Source organism: Coturnix japonica, chromosome 10, assembly GCF_001577835.2.
Source record: "Coturnix japonica isolate 7356 chromosome 10, Coturnix japonica 2.1, whole genome shotgun sequence".
NCBI lineage: Eukaryota > Metazoa > Chordata > Aves > Galliformes > Phasianidae > Coturnix > Coturnix japonica.
The window spans coordinates 7,996,379-8,016,953 of NC_029525.1; the positions used below are offsets into that span (position 1 = coordinate 7,996,379).

The 20,575-nt window shown below is 37.8% G+C and overlaps 1 protein-coding gene and 1 long non-coding RNA gene across 7 annotated transcripts; one reads left to right on the forward strand and one right to left on the reverse strand.

Annotated features, from left to right (window-relative positions):
- Positions 1 to 401: 401 nt before the first annotated feature.
- LOC107318722 lies at positions 402 to 2,848 on the reverse strand. The gene is made up of 3 exons (XR_001557456.2): positions 2,702 to 2,848; positions 2,171 to 2,268; positions 402 to 862 (listed from the first exon to the last, which is right to left on the reverse strand). It is a non-coding gene; the product is annotated as an uncharacterized LOC107318722 (long non-coding RNA).
- AP4E1 (adaptor related protein complex 4 subunit epsilon 1) lies at positions 2,846 to 20,575 on the forward strand. 6 transcript variants are annotated; one of them, XM_015872878.2, is made up of 21 exons: positions 2,846 to 3,053; positions 3,245 to 3,316; positions 3,844 to 3,967; positions 6,131 to 6,204; positions 7,495 to 7,616; positions 8,468 to 8,627; positions 9,086 to 9,252; positions 9,792 to 9,865; positions 10,898 to 11,020; positions 11,110 to 11,219; positions 11,489 to 11,628; positions 12,223 to 12,335; positions 12,460 to 12,578; positions 13,007 to 13,309; positions 13,750 to 13,864; positions 14,869 to 15,004; positions 16,065 to 16,320; positions 16,718 to 17,278; positions 17,645 to 17,829; positions 18,226 to 18,383; positions 18,732 to 20,575. In XM_015872878.2, exons 1-21 carry the CDS (start codon positions 2,892 to 2,894, stop codon positions 18,890 to 18,892), a joined length of 3,435 nt encoding a protein of 1,144 aa, XP_015728364.1. In that variant the 5' UTR covers positions 2,846 to 2,891; the 3' UTR covers positions 18,893 to 20,575. The 6 variants fall into 6 exon arrangements, with proteins under 6 accessions (XP_015728364.1, XP_015728367.1, XP_015728365.1 ...); XM_015872881.1 differs by lacking the exons at positions 2,846 to 3,053; positions 3,245 to 3,316 and adding an exon at positions 4,732 to 5,020 and having other exon boundaries at positions 3,853 to 3,967; positions 6,131 to 6,229; XM_015872879.1 differs by lacking the exons at positions 2,846 to 3,053; positions 3,245 to 3,316 and adding an exon at positions 4,732 to 5,020 and having other exon boundaries at positions 3,853 to 3,967.

Sequence of the window (20,575 nt, forward strand, 5' to 3'; positions counted from 1 at the left end):
GAACAAAGGATCACAGCAGTGCTTTTCAGAACCGCAGGATCTGCTTCCAGCATGAAAGATAAACAATGGCAGTCGTTCTTTAAAAAAGATCTTTCCACTTTGTAGTCACAAAGACAGACATGCAGGGGTCAGCTGGAAACGTTTTAACTGAGGAACCTCAGAGTACCACAGTACTTAGTGCAGTGATTGCTAAAAAATAGCTAAAACTGGCCACATGAAGACATGAAGGGCATCAGTGCACATATAACTGGAATCCAAGACTACAGCCTAACCATTCAATCTCTTATAATATCATTATAATATAAGTTGGGAAAAACAAAAATTGGGAGAATGACAGTTAGTTGTACTAAAAAAACAAAAACAAAACAAAAAACCCAAGCAAACAAAAGACCAAACAAAACTAGAAATCACTGCAACTCCTTTATTTTCCTGCTAGCAATCACTACGCTTAATACTCATGTCTTTCCATCTTGTTTACATTAGATACTGGCAAGATCCAATGCTCTAGGTTATGTCAGGCTTGCTTTATTAAATTGAAGATCCACAGATTCAGAGGAAAGGAAAGAACTTGCAGTAATAAGTCACAGTCCTCAACTATAGAATAGCTGCTATCTGTGAAGCTGTACCAGAGTTGGAAATTATTGGATATCATAGGTAAGAACATCTCAAGCATGGTTGTACGTAAACATAAAAAAGCCTTTTTTACGCATTGCCTGACAACTCATGGGGAAAATTAACATATTAAACTGTTTTTTTCCCTCTTCTTTGGAGCACAGAAAACAAGCAGATTCCAAAGGAAAGTGTTGTCTTCTTACTCTGTCATCTTCTTCATATATAGAAATCCTGGAAGTGTAGAATGTAACTGAAAAATGAAAACATCATTTTACTTTAATGTGGCTTGACTTTCTACCTCAGTTTTGTATTAATTCGATAGTTCACTGCCTATCAAATGTTCTCAAGAGTCAAAAATAAGACTTTCTCTTTGTTTACTCTTTCTGCCATTTATTTCTATCCCACTTCCAACATTTCCCACCATACATTGAAAAGACACATCCATAAACCTTTAGCCATTCAGAGAAATGTCACCATGCCATACCAAAGCAGTAAATGTACTTTAAATATACTGAAATCAGGATAGCCACAAATATGTGAGATCAGAAAAGGAATTCTAGTTGATAAGAATACTGCAAAAAAGTTGTTGGTTAAAAATACACCTTTTTGTGTCATGTGTACATTTGGCTTTTTGTCTATATTGATATGTCCAAATGCATCCTAATGCATGTTTTATATTATACATTTATGTTTATAATTTAAGTGTTTCTATTTCTATAATGTAGAAATCTTTTCCACATTATTCCCCAGTTCTACAATGTCTGTTATTTCCCTGGAGCTAAATCACCTTATGCTTCGCTGAGCCTCTCTAACAAGAACCAGTGCAGAACTCTGCAGCAGCTGGAGTGACAGTGGGGTAGAGAAAGGAATTCCAAACCTGCCTTCATCGAAGCCAAGCCTACGACTTGGGACACTAATCATTTCTGCTCCAGCCAGGCAACACAGATGGTGCATAGAGGTGTACTCAGACACATCTGAGGCAAGCACTGAGCCCATCTGCAATGCCATGCTCTATATTTGCATATCTGACTCAGTACTCCTTTGTAGTGCCTTGGTGAGCTGGCATGACATTATCACTGCTAATTACAAGAAAATGCATTTAATCGTCATAGAGAAATGACAACTTAAAAGCGCTGTCTTTAGCTCTCGCTATATCCGTTTTTATTTGGCACCATTTACATCACGTACTGTTACACACTCCACAGTGCAGAGAAAATCCAGTGAAACGCATAAGCTCTTCTATTTTTTAGACTCTATTTTGGCTCAAGCGGAACCAACCCTTTTTCTATTCTAGATCTATGTATTCCCAGTAATGACTCATGAGCCAGAAAGAATACTACTTGATATCAGATGCCAAGGAGAGCTTACAGGAATGGCAATTAGAATGTTTTTATTGTGGTGAACGCAGTTGATACAGAGCCTTGAGAAATAGCTGAAATGCAGCTGCTCAGTGCTATTTTTACCGTTGTTTTATAACCACACTTCAAGGCTTCCCATCCAGCTGACGAAAACAGAAAGGAGATGAAAGAAGAAAAAGGAACAAACGCTGCCAATCCACCTTGCCAAGAGCGTGCCTGGATGGTAACATTTCCATCCTGCTGTGGATGTGCTTCTTCTGCTTTATCTCACATTATGATGTTTCAAGGACTCCATTGCCTAATAGAAAATGAATAAAAAGAGCTAATGGTGATTTTTCTGCGAGGCATTAGGAATATCTGTAACACCTAACATGTCTGCACTATGAATAGCCCTCCTGATTCCAACACAGCCAGCAGCAGCACCAGGAATGAACCCAATGGATGGTGGAGGGCTCGGGCTGTCCTTCTGCAGGGGCTGCTTACTGAGGCACTCGAGGCTCAGAAAAGGATCTGACATAAACACCAAGCTACTGACATGTTGACGTTTATTCGAGCTCCATCAGCTGCACCACAGCTTTTCCTGGCTGCCTGAGCTCATGTTTTTTGTCTGCGAGGCTCACAAGCTGCTCCAGCTGTGTCTCTGAGTAAGCGATTTTTAACAGAGCTGCAAGCAGGGAACTGTTAGAATGGCATGGAATGGAAGGGGTATCCTCAGCCACCGCACTTCTTACAGGGGAAAAGCTTTACAAGCCGCCAGCACAAGCCTTCAAACAAGCAGATCACAGCACGGCACACAGCCGCGATACCCCCTGCCGGCCAGCGGTCGCGTAGCACTGCGGGCGCTTCGGAAGTGCGTGTGAGTTGGGCGGCGCTGCGCCCTGCGGTTCCGGCCGTGCTGTGTCGGGCCGTGTTGGTGCTGCCATGAGCGACGTGGTGGAGCGCACTCTGGGCGCGTTGCCTGCCCTGCTGGGGCAGCACGAGCCGGGAGTGGGGCCGGGGGGTGCGAGCGGCCCCCACAGGCTGTCGGCTTCCTCTCGGCTCGGGAGCCTCATCCGGAACATCACGGCGCTCACCTCTAAGCATGTACGGGCTGCGGGCGGTGCCCCGGGGCGGGCCGGGCCTTTGGCTCCTCCCGGGGAGTGCGGGAATAATTGAGAATATTGAGTCCCACTATGTGAATACGTGTCCTCTGATTTTTATGGTTTATTTTAAATCATATCTTGTCTCAAAAAATTACACAGAATTAAGGCAAGTTTAATTATTTTTTTTTCTAGGAGGAAGAAAAATTAATCCAGCAGGAAATAACCAGTTTGAAAGCAATGGTTTCTGCCCCCACCACCTCACTTGTAAGTTCTGTCAGTGGTTGCTTTCGTCCTGCTGCTTTCCCTGCCTATAAACTCTGAGCTTCACTCTTATTGCCCAGTGGAGTGACTGGTTTTTTACTGCATAGCTGCTCAGTCATCAACGTGAGATGCTGCCAATGTTTGCAGTGTGGTTGTACAGTCAGGACACTGTGATTTTGTTCTTCTGCCTCATATATAATGATAACTTAGGACGATGTGGTGACTGGTTAAAGAATGCGTTAGCAGTGAGATTGTTTAACACTTCAGGTAACTCAGTAAGTAATTCCGTGCTCAAAACTAGGTAATATCTTTGAGGGAGTTATTGGAAGAGTTCTGTTGTGCTCAAAATCAATGTTGAATCACAAAAACATGTTCATAATGGAAAAAGTGAGAAATAATCTGATGTTAGGAAACTTACAGGAATGTTCGTATGTTCCTATTGCACTTTTTTGCTTGCATTTTGTTAAAGTGGTGGAGAAAAGTATGAAGCAAGACTGAAAATCTTCAATAATTTATTTTTGTTCTTCTAGAGACTGATGAAAGAATGTATGGTGAGGCTCATCTATTGTGAAATGCTGGGATATGAATCTTCCTTTGGATATATACATGCAATCAAGCTTGCACAGCAAGGGAACCTTCTGGAGAAAAGAGTTGGTACGTGTACATGGCTGTAGCCTCAATATTTTCAAACAGTGTTATTGACATTTCTTAGGACTTGTAATTCATTTAGAAATACAACTTATTTAAAGTATTCCGATTTTATTGCCTTGTTTTGAAGTCTCTCTTTCTGAAAATAACTACTTCCCTAGTTTGTGAGTTTGGAGAGCAGGAGGCAAGAGAAATCACTTTCAGTCACCAGATCTTTCAGTGATTTCAGTGGCAGCACTAATAAGTCGTTTACAACAAATGTGGTTAACAACCAACTCCAAACTAAATACGAGTTTCTGTCAGGATCTGCCTTTTGTTTTTTTTTTTTTAAGAATTTTGATACAAAATAAGAAAGAAACTGTGAGTGGCACAATTTCCACAAGCACGGTACTGCCTTCCCAGCATTTTGGTTACAGTTAACGTCTTAGTTTTTATAAGGACCTTGGGCCCTCTTTGCTAATGGCAGTAAGGTTTCTTATTGTCTGTTTTGGTGACGCTGGTATTCTTTAGTTTAGGAACAGCTGAAGGAAGTGAGTCAAACTGGGAGATCCTTAGAGTGTGGGTGCACAAGTTCTTGAGGAAATCTGAAAGGCTATTTCAGATTTCTTTAAAATTTCATAGGACTGATTTCCTTGCCCTGCCAGCAGTGTGGCTATAGAACTTCTTGCAGTAGATTTTGTTTGAAGTAGCAGTTAGGTTGTATTGTCTGGAGAATTTTCTTGCAGTTGCTGATTCAACTGCCTAGTGAAGACATTTCTTCTTGTTTGCAGAGCAAATGGCTTAACTCCAAGCAATGCTATGTCTGCATACAGAGAAGGAAGGCAGTGTCTTGCGGGATATACTTGTTTGATATCCTTTGTTTGAATTTCATCTGGATCATCCACTCAAGTGTTGGAGTTTCTGAGGAAATGCCTTACGAGTGATGATTTAAAGTTGCTTTTTCCCTGAGTAATGCAAACCAGTGCACAGATGCTCTGGTAGTGATTAAGAAAGTTAATCTTCAGCAAACCTGGGAGGGCAGGTGGTAAGCTGATTTGAAGAAAACTTTGTATGACCTCTGTAAGTGTCAAGAACTGGCGTGTCTTATTATTATCAGTTTGAGACCTTTCCATACCAGGAGTTCCTCTAAGTAGGTTTTGGTGAAGAAGCATTTTTTAATAAAGTTGGCTTAAAGTTCTCCAGACACAAAGTGCATTTAAACTTTGATCTGGTAATAAGATATTATTGAGAGTGTATGTGGGTTTGTTGTTCATTTTATTCTGCAGTTAAATGCGATACATAAGGTTGATCTTGTCTGTTCTTGTTACCATATACCAAAGTCTTTATCAAAGAATTGTTGTCAGCTGATCCAGTCAAGATACATTACTCCCTGTGTTAACCTGAATACGTTTCTACAGGTGTGCTAAACTGATGAAGTGTAGTTTCACAAGCAGATAGATTTGGGACTCTGATAGTCCAGATAGTGCAATTTGGCCTAAGTTACTCATTTTTATATTTAAATTCTAAATGAACCAAGCCCTTTCTGACTAAGATCCATTTCTAAGACAAATAGTAGCACTGTATTTCTGAGTAATGGCACACTCCTCAAGCCTCTGTTTTTTACCCCTTTAGTTTAACTTGAAGAGGGATTTCTTTTTCTGAAGGAAAGGTTCCTGGTATGTTTCTTATCTGGAGTTTGAAGTTTTTTTCTTTATTGTTAAGTAACAAAGGAGTTCTGGCATAGGAAAGGGAAATAATCTTATATTCAACTTGGAGTGTGGAATTATATTTGAAACCAACCTCTAATTTTTAAGGAAAGAGAAACAAATGTGAGGAAGTGCATTTGCAGCGTAGGAATGTGATTTTTGTCAGCAGACAAGACATTCACTTTCCAGGATTTGCTTTCTCACGATGTTCTTGGCTGCTCTTTAGCTCTTAACAGTGTCATATTTCTCACAGGGTGTGGTTTCTTGGCTATTATTTATTGAGCTTTATTGCAACTTAAAAATGTTTGCTTGGAAATAAAGTTTTGATATTTAAAACATGAGCTACTTTACCAACATTGGCTTTTTTTTTTTTTTAAAAAAAATAATTGTTTGAATTAACTCTTCTTGTATTACAGACAGTATTAAGTTTTCTATCTTGAAGTTACTTATTGAGAGTAGTAATGGAGGCTGCTTTTTTTTGTAGGTTACTTGGCAGTTTCTTTATTTCTCCATGAAAATCATGAACTGCTACTTCTGCTTGTGAACACAGTTGTGAAGGTACAGTGTTTTTGGAGGTTTGGAGGTAATCTAACCTTGGACCGCTTCTTCCTAATTTATGTCGTACAATATCTCAGCTGTTTACTCATAAGTTAAATCTTGCTCTCTTAAAGTTCCTGTTTCTTTGGTTAGATCAGAATTTGAAATGTGGTTTTTTTTTTTTAATCTCAGTGCCTCTGAGCACTGAGATTTAAAATTGTAAACAGGTGATAACTCCATTAAAAAATCCATTTGTAAGATACGCTGTTTGTATATTTTCTGAACTTCAGAATGAACGATGCATGCATATTTCAGTGTAAAAGTTTGCCTTTAGCCGACAGTGGGTTCCTGTTGGCTTCTTTGAGTTCTTAGAGTTCTTTTGATTGTTTTGATAGAAACTGGAATTATGCTTTGGAATGACACTGAAAATCCATCACAGAGTGATGGTTTGTTGTCTTCTTTTCCAGTAGTACCTTTCACAGTAATCAGTTCTAACTTCTAATGTAAAGATTACTTCTACGTCACAGTAAGCTCCATTATAGACTGAAAATGGTGCTCGTTTTACTGTTGTGATAAAAAACTTATGATCCTTAAAATATACTTTGAAACTGGTGTTATAGAAGGAAGTAAGAAATGAGACTCTCCAAGTAACTAAACCAAAACGAGCACCAAAACTATCTGTGCTGTGAGCTGGGCATCTTAAATGTGTTTAATTTGTTTTGATAAAGGATTCTGATCTCATTTCGTCACTCCATCCATGTTTGCATGCTGGGGGGTGTTTTTGGTGTTAGGTTACAATGAGCTGTATCTTCTGTTTTCAGTTGTACTGGGGACAGGTTGTGAATTTACATTCTCTTCTGAGGGCGTGGATAATTACAGTGTAAAAATATGTAATTGCCAATATAACTGGGCATGTTAGTATTCTCTTTTTAAATTCTTGGGGCTAGATAAAAGGCACTGGAGAGAATACTGTTGGCTTCAGTATAAAGTGTGGCTCATCCCACTGATTCAAGTGGCTGCTCGGCATAGTTTTATAATGATTAAACTGTTCCAGTAAGAAAATACTGATTGTTGAAATCATGTACATTTAAAATATGAGGAGTTCCTTATTTCTGTATGAAAGAAGGGAAGAGCTCGGTTAGCTCAGTGAGAGCTGTCACTTCTCAAACACAAGCAGACAGCAGGCTGATTACCAGCAGGTTGCTTGCTGTAGTGGGCTAGATCCATCCTGCTGGCTGAAGGTGGGTGTGTCTGTACAGAACTTAAAAGTCTACATGACAAATGATTGTCTTATTTCAATGATTTCAATAGGACTTACAGAGCACTAATCTAGTAGAGGTGAGCATGGCGTTAACCATTGTCAGCCAGATCTTTCCACGGGAGATGATTCCAGCTGTTCTTCCCTTAATAGAAGACAAGCTCCAGCATTCTAAGTATGTATTCATTTACAGAATTGCATGTGGCCTTGTAAGGTTGAATGACTTAATTTTGTTGGTGGTTTTAGTAAACTGACGTTTTTTCTCTAATTTGGCCTTTCTAGTCATTACTTTCAGAAATGGTTCCTCTCCATTTTTCTCTTGTATTTTTATCTCATTTATTTGTACTCTTTGCAAAATATTAGACCAGTATTCATTCCTTTTATATCTGCTTTGAATAGGTCAATATAATTGTCTGCTGGACTCCTTTTAGTAAATATGTGGTTGAAAAGGTATTTGTAGAGTATATGGGGAATCAGATGGGGGGATCCTTGTAGTACTTCACTGTTGCTTCTTTTCTATGAAACTCTTTATTGAAGCTTTATTGGTTAAAAGTGTATCTGAAGAGATCCAAAACCTTTATTTGTTTGGTGTATTTGTCATTCCCCACACCCAGAAGATGAAACATTATAAGTGCTATATTAATTAGAAAGCTCTAAGAAACAGCACAGTCACTCAGTAACTCCTAGGCTTTCTCTTTGAAGCTGCACGTGTGACCACCGTGTATTTGTAATTGTGAATTTCATGGTTTATCTGGTGGCTGCTTTAGTGAATTGTCAGACATTAAACATTACTCAGTTCTTAAGTTTGCTGTGTTTCTTCTTCACTTAGATGGTATTTACAAAGTCATCCGGTCATGCAACTGTAAAACATGGATTCCCCTCTCTATCCATGTCGTACTGTTCTGATGGCTGATCCTGTAATTTTACTTTACTTTTCTGGAGAAATGAGAATAAGTTTTCTGTTTTTCCGAGTCAAGTTCTTGAAATACACAGCTTTGGTTTGTGAAAAATCTTGTTTTCCTTCAGGGAAATTATCCGAAGAAAAGCTGTTCAGGCTTTATATAAATTCTATCTCATTGCTCCTAACCAAGTACAGCATATTCACGACAAGTTCCGGAAAGCCTTATGTGACAGAGATGTTGGAGTCATGGCTGCTTCTTTGCATATTTATCTGGAAATGATTAAGGTAGGCAAAGGATCGTCTCTCAGAGCTACTTATGTATCTTTTGTTTTAAGCAGGTAGGGTACTGTAGTTTTGTACCAAAATATTACTCCTAATTGTTAGAAAAGTTAATGTAGTGGTGATGGATGTTATGTTTGCACTTGCTCTCCATTAAGCTTGACTGACACTTCTTGCATATCCAAGTACTTCAGTACCATTGGCATCCTTAGCTGGCAACAAAGTTTGACTTCTACAGAACATTAAAGAATTCAGTGTGTTTTTTTCCCTGTTGCTTTAAAGTTATATTCGCTTTTTTTTTGCAAATGTCCAAGAAACTGGCATAGGGAGATGTTGTGGGAAGAGACTAGAAGTTGGGTTTAAAGAAATCAAGTGGTGGCTACTTTGACTGTATTCAAGTCTGTAGATTGTGCTTTTGAGGTGCTGTATTTAAAGTATTTCTGTTGTATTTCTTTGTTACACAGGAAAACTCATCTGGGTATAAAGACTTGACAGAGAGTTTTGTAATCATCCTGAAGCAGGTAGTTGGAGGGAAGCTCCCTATTGATTTCAATTACCACAGCGTGCCAGCGCCATGGTTACAAATTCAGCTTTTAAGAATACTGGGACTGTTAGGAAAAGATGATCCAAGGTAATCAGCTCTTTGTAATTAATATTATGGAAGTACAAAGAATACAGCTGTGATCATTATCTCATAGATAACTTGTCTGTCTTTTTTGTAAGAGGATTTTACCTGAGTTGGACCTCCTATGCATTTTTTTAAATTATTAACCAATATGCTCAGCAGAAACCTTCTACATTGAAAAATTACTTTCTCAGCTTCTGAATTAGACAGGAAATTAATTATTATGGAATATGCTTGAAATATGTTTTTGCTGGAGTTTCTGTGACTGGGTTACCAAACAACGGGTAACCCAACAAGCCACAGGAAAGAGTACCTAGTTGTTTGTTTTTTTTTCTCCTGCTTAGATGCTTTTATTCTTATGGTAGTTGTTTCTTCTGAAAGCTGTAAACATTTAGGTGTCATTTAGAGATGGCCTATAGAACTCTTAACACATTAAATTGAATCCATAGTTTCTTGTTTTATATTTTTAATTCTGGTGTGTTGGTTGCTCTGAAATTGAGACTACATGCTGTAAACAAGAACTGTAAGTTCTTCTTGTTAAACAGGACAAGTGAGCTGATGTATGATGTTCTGGAGGAATCTTTAAGAAGAGCAGAGATAAATCATAATATTACCTATGGTAGGTGAGAGTCTTTATGCATGCTAAAATACGTGTGCAACACTTCTGAAAATCTAGTTGTGTTCTTAGGTGTTTGACTAGTAAATGATGAAACAAGTGGTATCTTTCTTTACAGCATATCTGGTATCCTCATGGCCTGAGAGCTGTTTCATAGTATATTAAGGACCAAAAAACCCCAAACATAACAGTCCTGTTATTTTACCTTTTAAAGTAAAGTTGCACGGATGTTGGCAAAGTACCTGTGCTAATGGAACAGAGGGAGAATTTAGACTTGTTTTAAAAATTACTTTAAAAGGGAATGTGGTCCAGACCTCCACTTCTTGTATAATGCCTACTTCTGTTTTCTAAAACATCGTGTAAGCTCTTTTTCCACAGAAAAGGGAAGTTAGAGAGCAGTACTGACTTTCAGTAATATATGAGGAAGCCTCAGCCAGATGTTCAGTTTATTCAGTTTAATTGCTTCTGTTAGACAAGAACAGCAGCAACAAAAAATGGAGTCAGTGTGCAACAGAACTGCTCCCCGTGTAGTTTTCTGTTTTATCTTGTTCTCAGTTCATTCCTTTTTTTGTATTGAGCTACAATAAATTGTCTTACTCCATGCTGTACTGCACTTCTGTGGCACTATTTATCTGTTTTAAACCACCCAAGCCAGAATAATCATAATTTATTCTTTCACGTTTTATGAAGATGGATGGTAACAAAAGGAATAGTTCTGCTAGGCTGTGTAATTAAAGCTGTACCGCAGCAGTAGCTCTATACTTTCAAGTTTGAGTTGAACACAATGAGAATATCATTTATTTGCAAAAAGGGAATCTTCTTGTATACAGAATATCTGCTTGAAAGCCAAAATATAGGTATTCAGTTCTTTAGAAGTAGATGCTTTACTAGCAAGGTGTAAGACTACTTTAAAGTATTCAGTGAGCAGTGCTCAGTCTCATAATGTTATCATACTAGCGTGTATACTTGTGTGCTTGTTTGATTTTGCATAATATAATCATTTATTACCCACTTACTATGTTTCTTTTCTCTTAGCCATCTTGTTTGAATGTGTCCAAACAATTTATACAGTTTACCCCAAATCTGAATTACTTGAAAAGGCTGCCAAGTGCATTGGAAAATTTGTTTTGTCACCCCAGATTAATTTGAAATACTTAGGTAAGGAAACTGGATTTCATTAAAGACCTTTTAATTTTGTAATGTTGGTGTATACTCTTTTAGATAATTTCCAATTGCTTATATTCTAGGTTTAAAAGCTCTGACCTGTGTTATTCAGCAGGATCCTAATCTGGCACTTGAGCACCAGATGACAATAATTGAATGTCTGGACCATCCGGATCCCATTATTAAAAGGGAGGTCAGTGAATTTTTAAACAATGCAAATTAAGTTACTAGTAACTTTTCTAAAATGAAGAGTGGGAAAGGTGTATTATGTCTCAGGTACTGAGAGTGAGCAGTTATGAACAATGTTAATGTGACTCTGTAGATAAGCAGAATGCTTCAATTAAGTCTCATTAAGCAAAGACAGTTGCTCTCATTCTGGTATCGTACTGAAGTGTTTCTATTTCCCTGATTACTGTTTTGAGTCATTAAAGCTGATTAAATGTATCTTCCTTTCTCTTTCAGACTTTAGAAATTCTTTATAGAATTACAAATGGACATAATGTGATTGTCATTGTTCAGAAGATGCTTGACTACTTAAAAGAAACCAAGGAAGAATATGCTATCATCACCTTAGCTGGCAAAATAGCAGAACTGGCTGAGAAATATCCTTTTGTTTTTCAGAAGCCTTTTGGAACCTTTCAAAGCATCTTCCATGATCTTTTGAAATATGAAGTGTTACAGTTGTGCTTTTCACTCTTTAAAATGCAAACAAATGAGTGCATGTATTCTTTTTTCAGTTCTGTTGAAATTTTCCATTCAGTAAAGTGCATTTTGATTCCTTTGAGGAAAGGCAGAAACAAATGGTTCTTAAACTACAGAGTTAGCAAATGCTGTTCAAATTTTAGATATAAGGAAACAGCATTGCTTTCTCTTGAGTACTTCACACCGTTTATTATTTAGTAAAACAGCTGCAGAACTGCTGAAAAGAGCTGATCTGTCATTCATTAAGTGCTACTGGATGAATAGACTCTAAAGAATATGTCAGATGGAGCTTGTGTGAGCTTCAAGTATTGTAGAGCAGGTTTCCAGATCTAAATCCTTATAAGCAGGTCTCTTTCTATTGTGTGAAGCCTCATTAAAGCATTCTTTTTCACACTGCCATTTATTCACTCGTTTACAGTTTAAGATGTGCTAATTAGCAAACTGAAAAGAAATGAAGTTAGGCCTTAGCGCTTCATTCCTTAACATGTGGACAGGTATGCTCCTAACAATGAGTGGTTCATCCAGACCATGAATGCAGTGTTTTCAGTTGGAGGTGATGTTTTGTATCCTGATATCCCTAACAACTTTCTGAGGCTTTTGGCTGAAGGTAAATCACCATCTGATTTGGAGCATTAAACATGTTATGTAATCATTTGGCTTTCTGAAAACGTGCTTTGATAATAGCAAGTGGCATTTGTGTTTAAAGCAAAACATGCTTTTTTCCTTTCCAGGATTCGATGATGGAAAAGAAGATAGACATCTGCGAACATACGCAGTGCGGTCTTATTTAGCTTTACTCGAAGAGGAAAATGTGTTCTACCCACAGAAGTTCCTTCAAGTCATGAGTTGGGTAAGGTAGATGTGTGGTCAAAAGTGAATACACGGTTGTGAGTTTAGCAACATCATCAATCTGCCTGCATGCTGAGAGCTCTTCCATTTTATCAGTTAGGTTATCAAATGCAGTTTTAACCTTGCAGGTAATAATTATCTTTTTCTCCATCTTAGTAAATAGCTTTATCCCAACCCACAAGTTCTACTTCTTTTTTCATCCCCCTCTTCCCCACCCAATTTTTTTTCCCTATCCCATTGGGAGAATAGGGTGTGAACTAACGACTGTGTGGTGCTCAGCTGCTTTCCAGCTTAAACCACAACATTTCAACATCAGTGATTGTTTGCACAATGCATTTCATTTTGTTACTATTTGATACTATACGCTGATTTAAAAACTGAAAGCTCTGCTATGAGTGATAGTGTATTTTCTCTGTTACTTATGCTTAGGTTTTGGGGGAATATTCCAGCCTTGCTACAGATGTTGATCCAGAAATTATTTTGACAAGGTTGCACAACTTGCTGAAGAAGACTTTTGTTACCTCTGAAACTAAAGCATGGATTATGGCTGCAGTCACCAAGATAGCATCACGTGCCTCTTTTTCCAAAACAGTTGACAAGTTAATCCAGGAATTCAGTGGCTCTCTAGATACATGCATGAGACAACATATCTTTGAATTGAAGCATCTGTGTGAAGACAAAGTATTGATGAAGGGCTTGCTTCCATTTGATGCTAGTTGTAATGACATGGTGGTAAGAAAGCTTGTTCTTGAACCTTTCTGTAGTTCTGAGAAGTTAAATATTTTGCTAAAAGGTGGGAAAATAGTATTGATATGGATGGTATCCTTGAGGTTTTTTCCTTCGGTGTTTTCATATAATGGTAGAATCTATTGCTTTAGGACACATCCACTCTGCTTTTTTTTTTTGTTTGTTTATGTAAGAAATCAATATTGGACGGGTTGATTTAAGTTACGTATCTCTAGCTCAAAGTTTGTTTCAGTATACTTGAAAAACAATTTCTGTATGTAAAACAATTTTAGTGGATGTGAGGAATACAGCAGTTTTACTGGTAGATATGGCATGTGAGACAAAAGATCCTAATCTTGCTGATAAGACAAAAATATTCTGATAACATCAGGCTTTTGTATAGAAAATGTATTCATCACTTTCTCCTTTTCCTTAATGCTTTGTAGGTAGATGCTTCCTTATCTTTTCTGGATGAGTTTGTGGCTGAGGGACTTGGCCGGGGTGCAGCACCATATAAGCCCCATCACCAGAGACAAGAGGAGAAGCTTTCTCAAGGGAAAGGTGACTACAGAACATCCCTTTCACAGTCCAGCATTTGCAGTGTTCTTAAAATTATACAGGGAAACCACCGTAGGCTTGAATTGCTGTTTTTTCTCTCAGTTATCACGAGTGTTGATTGGCATCTTCCACTGGTTCAAAAATAACTCTAGGAGATAAGGTGTAGGTTAGGCAGAATGTTCACAAATATTTTACTCTACAAAATTCATTAATTGGAATTTTATTTTTTAGGTAAGTAATTTTTATGTGGTGTTAATGCTTGAATCTGAGTGTTGTTTTTTCAAAGACCTTGTGTCTTTTTAAAAAGTCAAACAAATAAAAAACCAAGAAAGAACAGACATTTTATTAGCTCCTGCATCAGGAGACCTCTTTCTTCTCAGATCTCCAACACTTCTGTCCTGCTTCTTGGGAAGGAGGCAGCGTAAGGCTGAGTGGAAGTGAGAGAAAGTAGCCCTGTATAGTTTCAGGGCTGCAGTGGAGGGTCTGTGCTGTATTTCTTGCCTAACCCTGACAGTTTTTGTTAAAGTACTGTTGGAAACAATTTTTAGTAGTTACTCAAACTATATTTTGTTCCAGAAAGCATAGCCGAGGTGGGTGGCCTGAATCCTGATTTGCCAGTTTTGTTGAAAATAAATTTATAGCCCAAAGTGTCAAGAATGCTTGTAAAGCAGATGGTGGTATATGGACATGTTGATGTGAACTCAGAATGTGTTATGTAGGTGCATGAGCAAATGGAAGAGCATAGATCTGATAGAATATTTTGGTCTGCAGATATTAAGAACTGGCAGATATTTTAGTGATATTTGATAGAGTTCATTTATGCTGTTTATCTCACATGTCTAAATGAAACTTAAGTGGACAAATTTGTTTTTAATGCGAATATGATCCGGAATAGGATAGCATGGGAAGTGTAGTAGTGCATTGTATTGATTTTTTTCTTTCAGAAGGAGTTCCTTCTTATCTGTTTGTGCCTTTACTATAATTCTAAAAGATTGCTTGTATTGCAGCTCTGAATTTTGAACCCTATGGATTGTCCTTTGCTTCAAGCGTGTCCTCATCTGGTATTGCTGGTAGACAGTCCCCCACTGGCTTATCATTTGGTTCTGATACATCTGGTAATAGTGCTGAGATGGGGCATAAAGAGTGAGTTAATTTGTTTTTAAAACGAAATACATTTAAATTTGTGTTCTTATTGTTTTTCACTTGCTTTTGCTTCATTACATAGAGCTATAAAGAATGCAGTTAAACTTGAAAACTTCTGTCACATAAGAAGTTTAGGATGGTATCTTCTTTGAAATAACTGGAAGCATAGAATATTGTGAGTTGGAAGGGACCCACAAAGATCGTCATGTCCTACTCATGGCTCTGTACAGGACTATCCAAAAATCAAACCAGACATCAGAGAGCTTTGTCCAAATGCTCCTTGAGCTCTGGCAGGTTTAATGTCAGAACCATTTCCTTGGGTTAAACTGTTTCTCATTCTTGGTGAACAATAGATCAAAGCAGAGTTACTGTAATAAAATTTAGACAGGATTAATGGATGGAGTACTTTACTGGCTTTCAGTTTTTTTATAAACCACGTTTACTTTTTATGGAATTAAAATAGCACGCCTTTTAAGGAAACCTTTTTAGATTGAAGGTTAAAATAAGCAGTGTAAGATGCTCTGTAAGTTTTAGAACACTGCAAATTCCATATCTGTATTTCCATTAAAAAAATAATAATTACATAAACAAGAACACTTCTTATACAAAATGGCAGCACTTTCTGGGTCTCTTTGATTTTTCCACCTTAATTTACATTATTGTTGCAGAATCTGGAGTAGAGTCATTTAAAGATGAGTAGGGATTCCTGGAAAGAAAGACTCTGTTGCTTGTGTTCACTTTTAAATTGCTATTCAAATATGTTATAAATATAACCTGAAGCTCTGGATAGAGTTGGCAGACAAGGTTTCTACTGCTGGCTGCAGGAATCTATGCAGACTTTACAGTGTAGTTTGAATTTGTGTTTGCAGGGCGTTGTAAGAGGTGAATAACATTATTAACACAGAACTTCAAGCAGATTGGAAAGCATTCACTGGTACTCCATTATTCACTGTGTAAATTAAAGTGCCAAAGTGGCAAATGGTCTTTAAAGTAGAGTGCTGGCATGCTTTTATGAACATGATGTTCACATAGTTAGTCCTGCTTTTTTTCTCTCTTTTAGGACAAATACTCTGAAATTGGAGGGAGTAAGGAAGCTCTGGGGCAAAGAAGGCTATCTTCCAAAAAAAGAAAGCAAAGTAGGGAAAGAAGATGAGCCGCAGACTGTGTCTTGTAGCAGCTTATTAGCAGGACGGGTGGCTGAAACGCCTGTGTCACAATCTGATCAAGTTTCCAGTCTCTCTGAGGAAGAAAAAGAAAAGCAGCAGCTGGCATCAACATTGTTTGTTGGGCTGGGATCAAATGCTGGTGTCAGTCTGGTAAGTGGTTCTTTGACTTGCCAGTTAGAAGTTTGTATATAACCTTATTTACAATTAGAAATACTTATATGGAAATAGAGATCAAATTGATGTTTTTGGTAGAGCTAGACAGGTGACATCAAGACACTGGAAAACTATTGGAAATTACCAGTGTAATCTGATCTTTTTTAAAGTATGAAACAGACTGGATATTGATTAAACAATCTCAGGAATACATCCCGTTCAGTAGAACTTCTTTCTTTTTACCTGCTGTTTTTGTTACCAGTTTTCCCTAAGAACTGTTCTTTCATTAGTTTTGTTGGTTGTTACTTGTCCTTTCTTCTGTTTCGTTGTTAACATTTACACAGCTTATTAGTAGGAGCTCCTTCCATCATCAATTTTCTTTTTCACTTTTCAGATGGGGAAAGTGGATTTGTCTACTCAGAAGTTCAAAAGAAAATCAAAGGTAGATGAAGCCCAAAGTAATGAGGAGGCACTGGATATGCAAAATAGCACTGCATCAGATTTTGGTCCCTTACTTGATACTGTATCTATTACCAAGGAAGACTGTGATGGAGATAAACGCACAGTGTTAAGGAAACCTTCCCTTTGTTCTTCAGATACTGTGGAAGAAACACTTCAGTCTGTAAAAAAGCCTGGGCTGGATGACAAGCTTTCAGATAGCAGACTGTCTCCACTGTCTTTGTTTGCTGATAGTAATATTGAAATTCTTCAGCCTTCTCCAAGTTCTCAGTGTGAAAATGCCAGTAAAACAGTGCTGCTCCCTTCCTTAGCAGAAGAACTGGAAGAACTCCCTCACTCTGAAGTAACAGAACTTTGTCAGAGTGACACCTTAGCTCTGTATTTATGTAAGGTGTGGAAAGATGACTCTTTGCTGCTAGTTGTGTTTGTTTCAAATAAAAACACTTCTGCACTTAATGCTGTGAATGTAGTGTTTGAAAAAGAAGAACATTTTCAGGTAAGAAGCTTTCCATTATATTTCGTATTTAATTGGAAGTTCTTGTTTCATTTGCATTTGTGTGTCATATTTAGTTCAATATAGCAGGCATGCCTTTTTCTCTGATCATTTCCTTCATGCCTGTGATATGACTGTTAGGCTTCTCCTAAAAGGTGATGACAGAAATCCCTGTACTAAACTCATAATGTATTTAAACGCTACATCTCATTTTTCCTATTCATCTTGATTTGATTTCCCGCTGCTTTCCTCTCTAAGGAAATATGCGTGAATTTTCAGTTCTGAATTCACTGTCTTCCTTTAGATTGAAAGTGACTGCAAGTCTGATCAGTGATACTCAGATGCTGTTTCTTTTAAAAAATGATGCAGATTTTGGAGAGCCCTGCCTGCCAGTTTTCTGTGATTGAAGCTCAGAGCGTGGGGTGTTGTCAGAAGTGCGTGTGGATGGACAAAATCTGCACACAGGGAGCTATTTCTGGCTTTGTTAATTATCAATCAGAAATGGAAACTCACCTTGAATTTTCAATACCTTTATCACTGTTGGATTTTATCAGGTAAATAAAACTGCAGTTTTAAAGGTGTGTATACTCAAATGAGCACTGGACAATGCAGGATTGTCTGAGTATGGATTATGAAAACACAAGGCTTCATCTTTGGAATTACTTTTAATAACTGTAGTTTAACTTCATACTTAAAGAAACAACAACAACAAAACGAGGGAGATCTTTTATCTACATAGAATAATCTGTTTTTTAATTTAGAAACCCAAAATCAAGACACAGAAACTTCTTAATGATATGTTGGGAAGAGGAGGGCTTTACTTAAACTGCTCTGCACTTGTTTGTTGCTTGCTCTATTCAATTAGTTTTGAATATGGAATGTTGTTTTAGGAGACCAAATTTATTGAGAACAGTGTATCTTATCTTACTGTGATCTGTGGTGAACTTTAGGCCAATGGAAATGACTACAGAAGACTTTGGGAAGCTGTGGTTGTCCCTTTCCAATGATGTGAAACAGAATATTAAAATGCCATCTTCTCAAGATTCCTTCTCAGCAGCTCTCAGTGTACTGCACCAAAAGCTGAAGCTTCACATAGTTGATATTATAGGTGAGTGAAGGTTTGCTGTGAGGCTGTTTACGAACCTATATGTTCTAGAAAAATAAGTACGTGGAAACAGGTAACTTACAGTTCAAAACTAAACATTTGGAAGTGTGGTAAACACATGGACGCATATGAGGATTTTATTGGCCTTATTCAGCTCTCTGCAAAGGTTGCTGTGAAGGTATAAGTGTAAAACAGTACATTTTACTGGGGAGTGAACTTGTAATTATATTGAAGAGATCTGGAAAGGATGTGAATGTTTGAGGAAAAAAAATCAGAGGTTTGTGAACGATTCTATAGCTGTATCTAATTGTTACTTCTTTTTTTTCCCCCTGTGGCTTCTGTTATTTTAAGGTAATGAGGGAATACTGGCATGCCAGCTGCTTCCATCCGTGCCATGTCTGCTGCACTGTCGTACTCACTCAGGGATGCTGGCTTTGTGGTTCAGATCACCTTGTTCTGCTCTTCCAGATGGTTTGCTCTATCAGTGTCAAAAGGTGATGGAAGAATCCTAATAACAACAGTACCTGCCTTAATCTATTTGGGGTGAGAAAATAAAGCGAAGGATTTACAGAGTCACACTGATAATTACCAAAGTGAATTTAAGGTATGCTTCCCAGAAGTGTTCGTGGCTTTCTTCCAACTGGCACTTGTCTTGGACTTGGAAGGATGATGACCTAAAATATGCCTGCAAAAATGTGCTCAGGACTGTACAGTGACTACCAAATAATCCATTAAAGTACCGTTCTCTGTTTAAGTGAATGTATATTTCTTTTATTGTAAGTGACTGAAAGTATTTATTTTCATTATGCAGCTTTTGTAGGTATCAACAGTCATTCTTTGTAGCGATTACCTAAAGATGACTTTAAAGCCAACAGATCTGTTTTATGCACTCAGACTTGAACGTTTACTGGGGGTTCATCTGATTCTTTTGAGAATTTTTCTAACATTGTTTTTTAAACACTGCTGGTGGCAACAAGCCCCACGCTGGTGGTTGTACAGAGTAACCTATGTAGCAACAAGAGCATGTTTTTAATGAGCACCTGCCATGATCTTGACTTACCACTAGTGTGTAAGTGGTGACATCTGATTAGGACCTTGGTAGGTGACAGGCATGTGGAATTGTGTGAAAGCACTTCATGGGATGGGATCTAAGACACTTCAGGTTGCTTCCTGTCGGCAGTTCTCTGTTCATGTTTCAGTCCTGTTCCCTTTCCTTAGGGGTCAGCAGCACTCCCAGTGTCTGAACCATCTCCACGATCACATTTCATGTGGACCTCGTGAGATCATGGAGGTATCTTTCAGACACCTGTGTATTTAATCTGGCTAGATTCTCTGTCCAAGAAAATTCATGTGAGGAAAACTTCACCTACACTGTCTAATTATGAATAGCTTGAGTATGACAGATGTGGCTGTACTGTATGTGCATGACCAGGAGCTGCAGTAAGGCACGTGAGGTCTGAGTTGGTCCATGTGGTTTTATTGAAGAACGTGAAAATTGTCCAGATGATTCGGATGTAATGTAAATGGTGTCTATGGAAGGATTCTGTCCTTCATGAATGTTAATATGGAATTGAGAATTAACAAGCAAGTTTTAACTTCTAGTTTTATTGATTCTTACCCAATAAGCACTGGTTGTAAAGGAAAATAAAGCACTCTTTGCTGTGGTTTGGCAAATGTTTGTGAGACCACCATATCAATGTTAATGTGCTGATAGTTCCTTTTTTTCTTTAAGTCACGCTGCTTGTATCATCACAAGCAAAGCTCCTTTCCTTTTCTATTGCTGTTTCAGTACCTTGTTGAGGAATCTGAAGTGCACTGAACCTGTAAATATATTTAATGTTCTGCATACTTTAATGTTTCCTGGTAACTTCAAGAAAGTTTCTGTAGATGAAAGTGGATCAATAGTGGGTTAATATCCAGCAAATGATTTTTCTTCTGGTAAATCTGACTTCTGTTATACAGTTGGACTTTTGTAATCATGTGAAATGTGATGGAAGTATGTTTCTGGCCTATGCATTCAAACCATTTCAGAATTTCAGTTGTTTGGCCTGGTGTTTAAAAAGAGAAAAAACAATGCCTTCTATAACTCATGTAAATGCTTTCTGACCTTTTCCACTGTATGATAATGTATGGTGAGCTACAAATATGCGGTTCCAAGAGAATTATGCTTATATCACATAAAAAGTTTTGCAGAA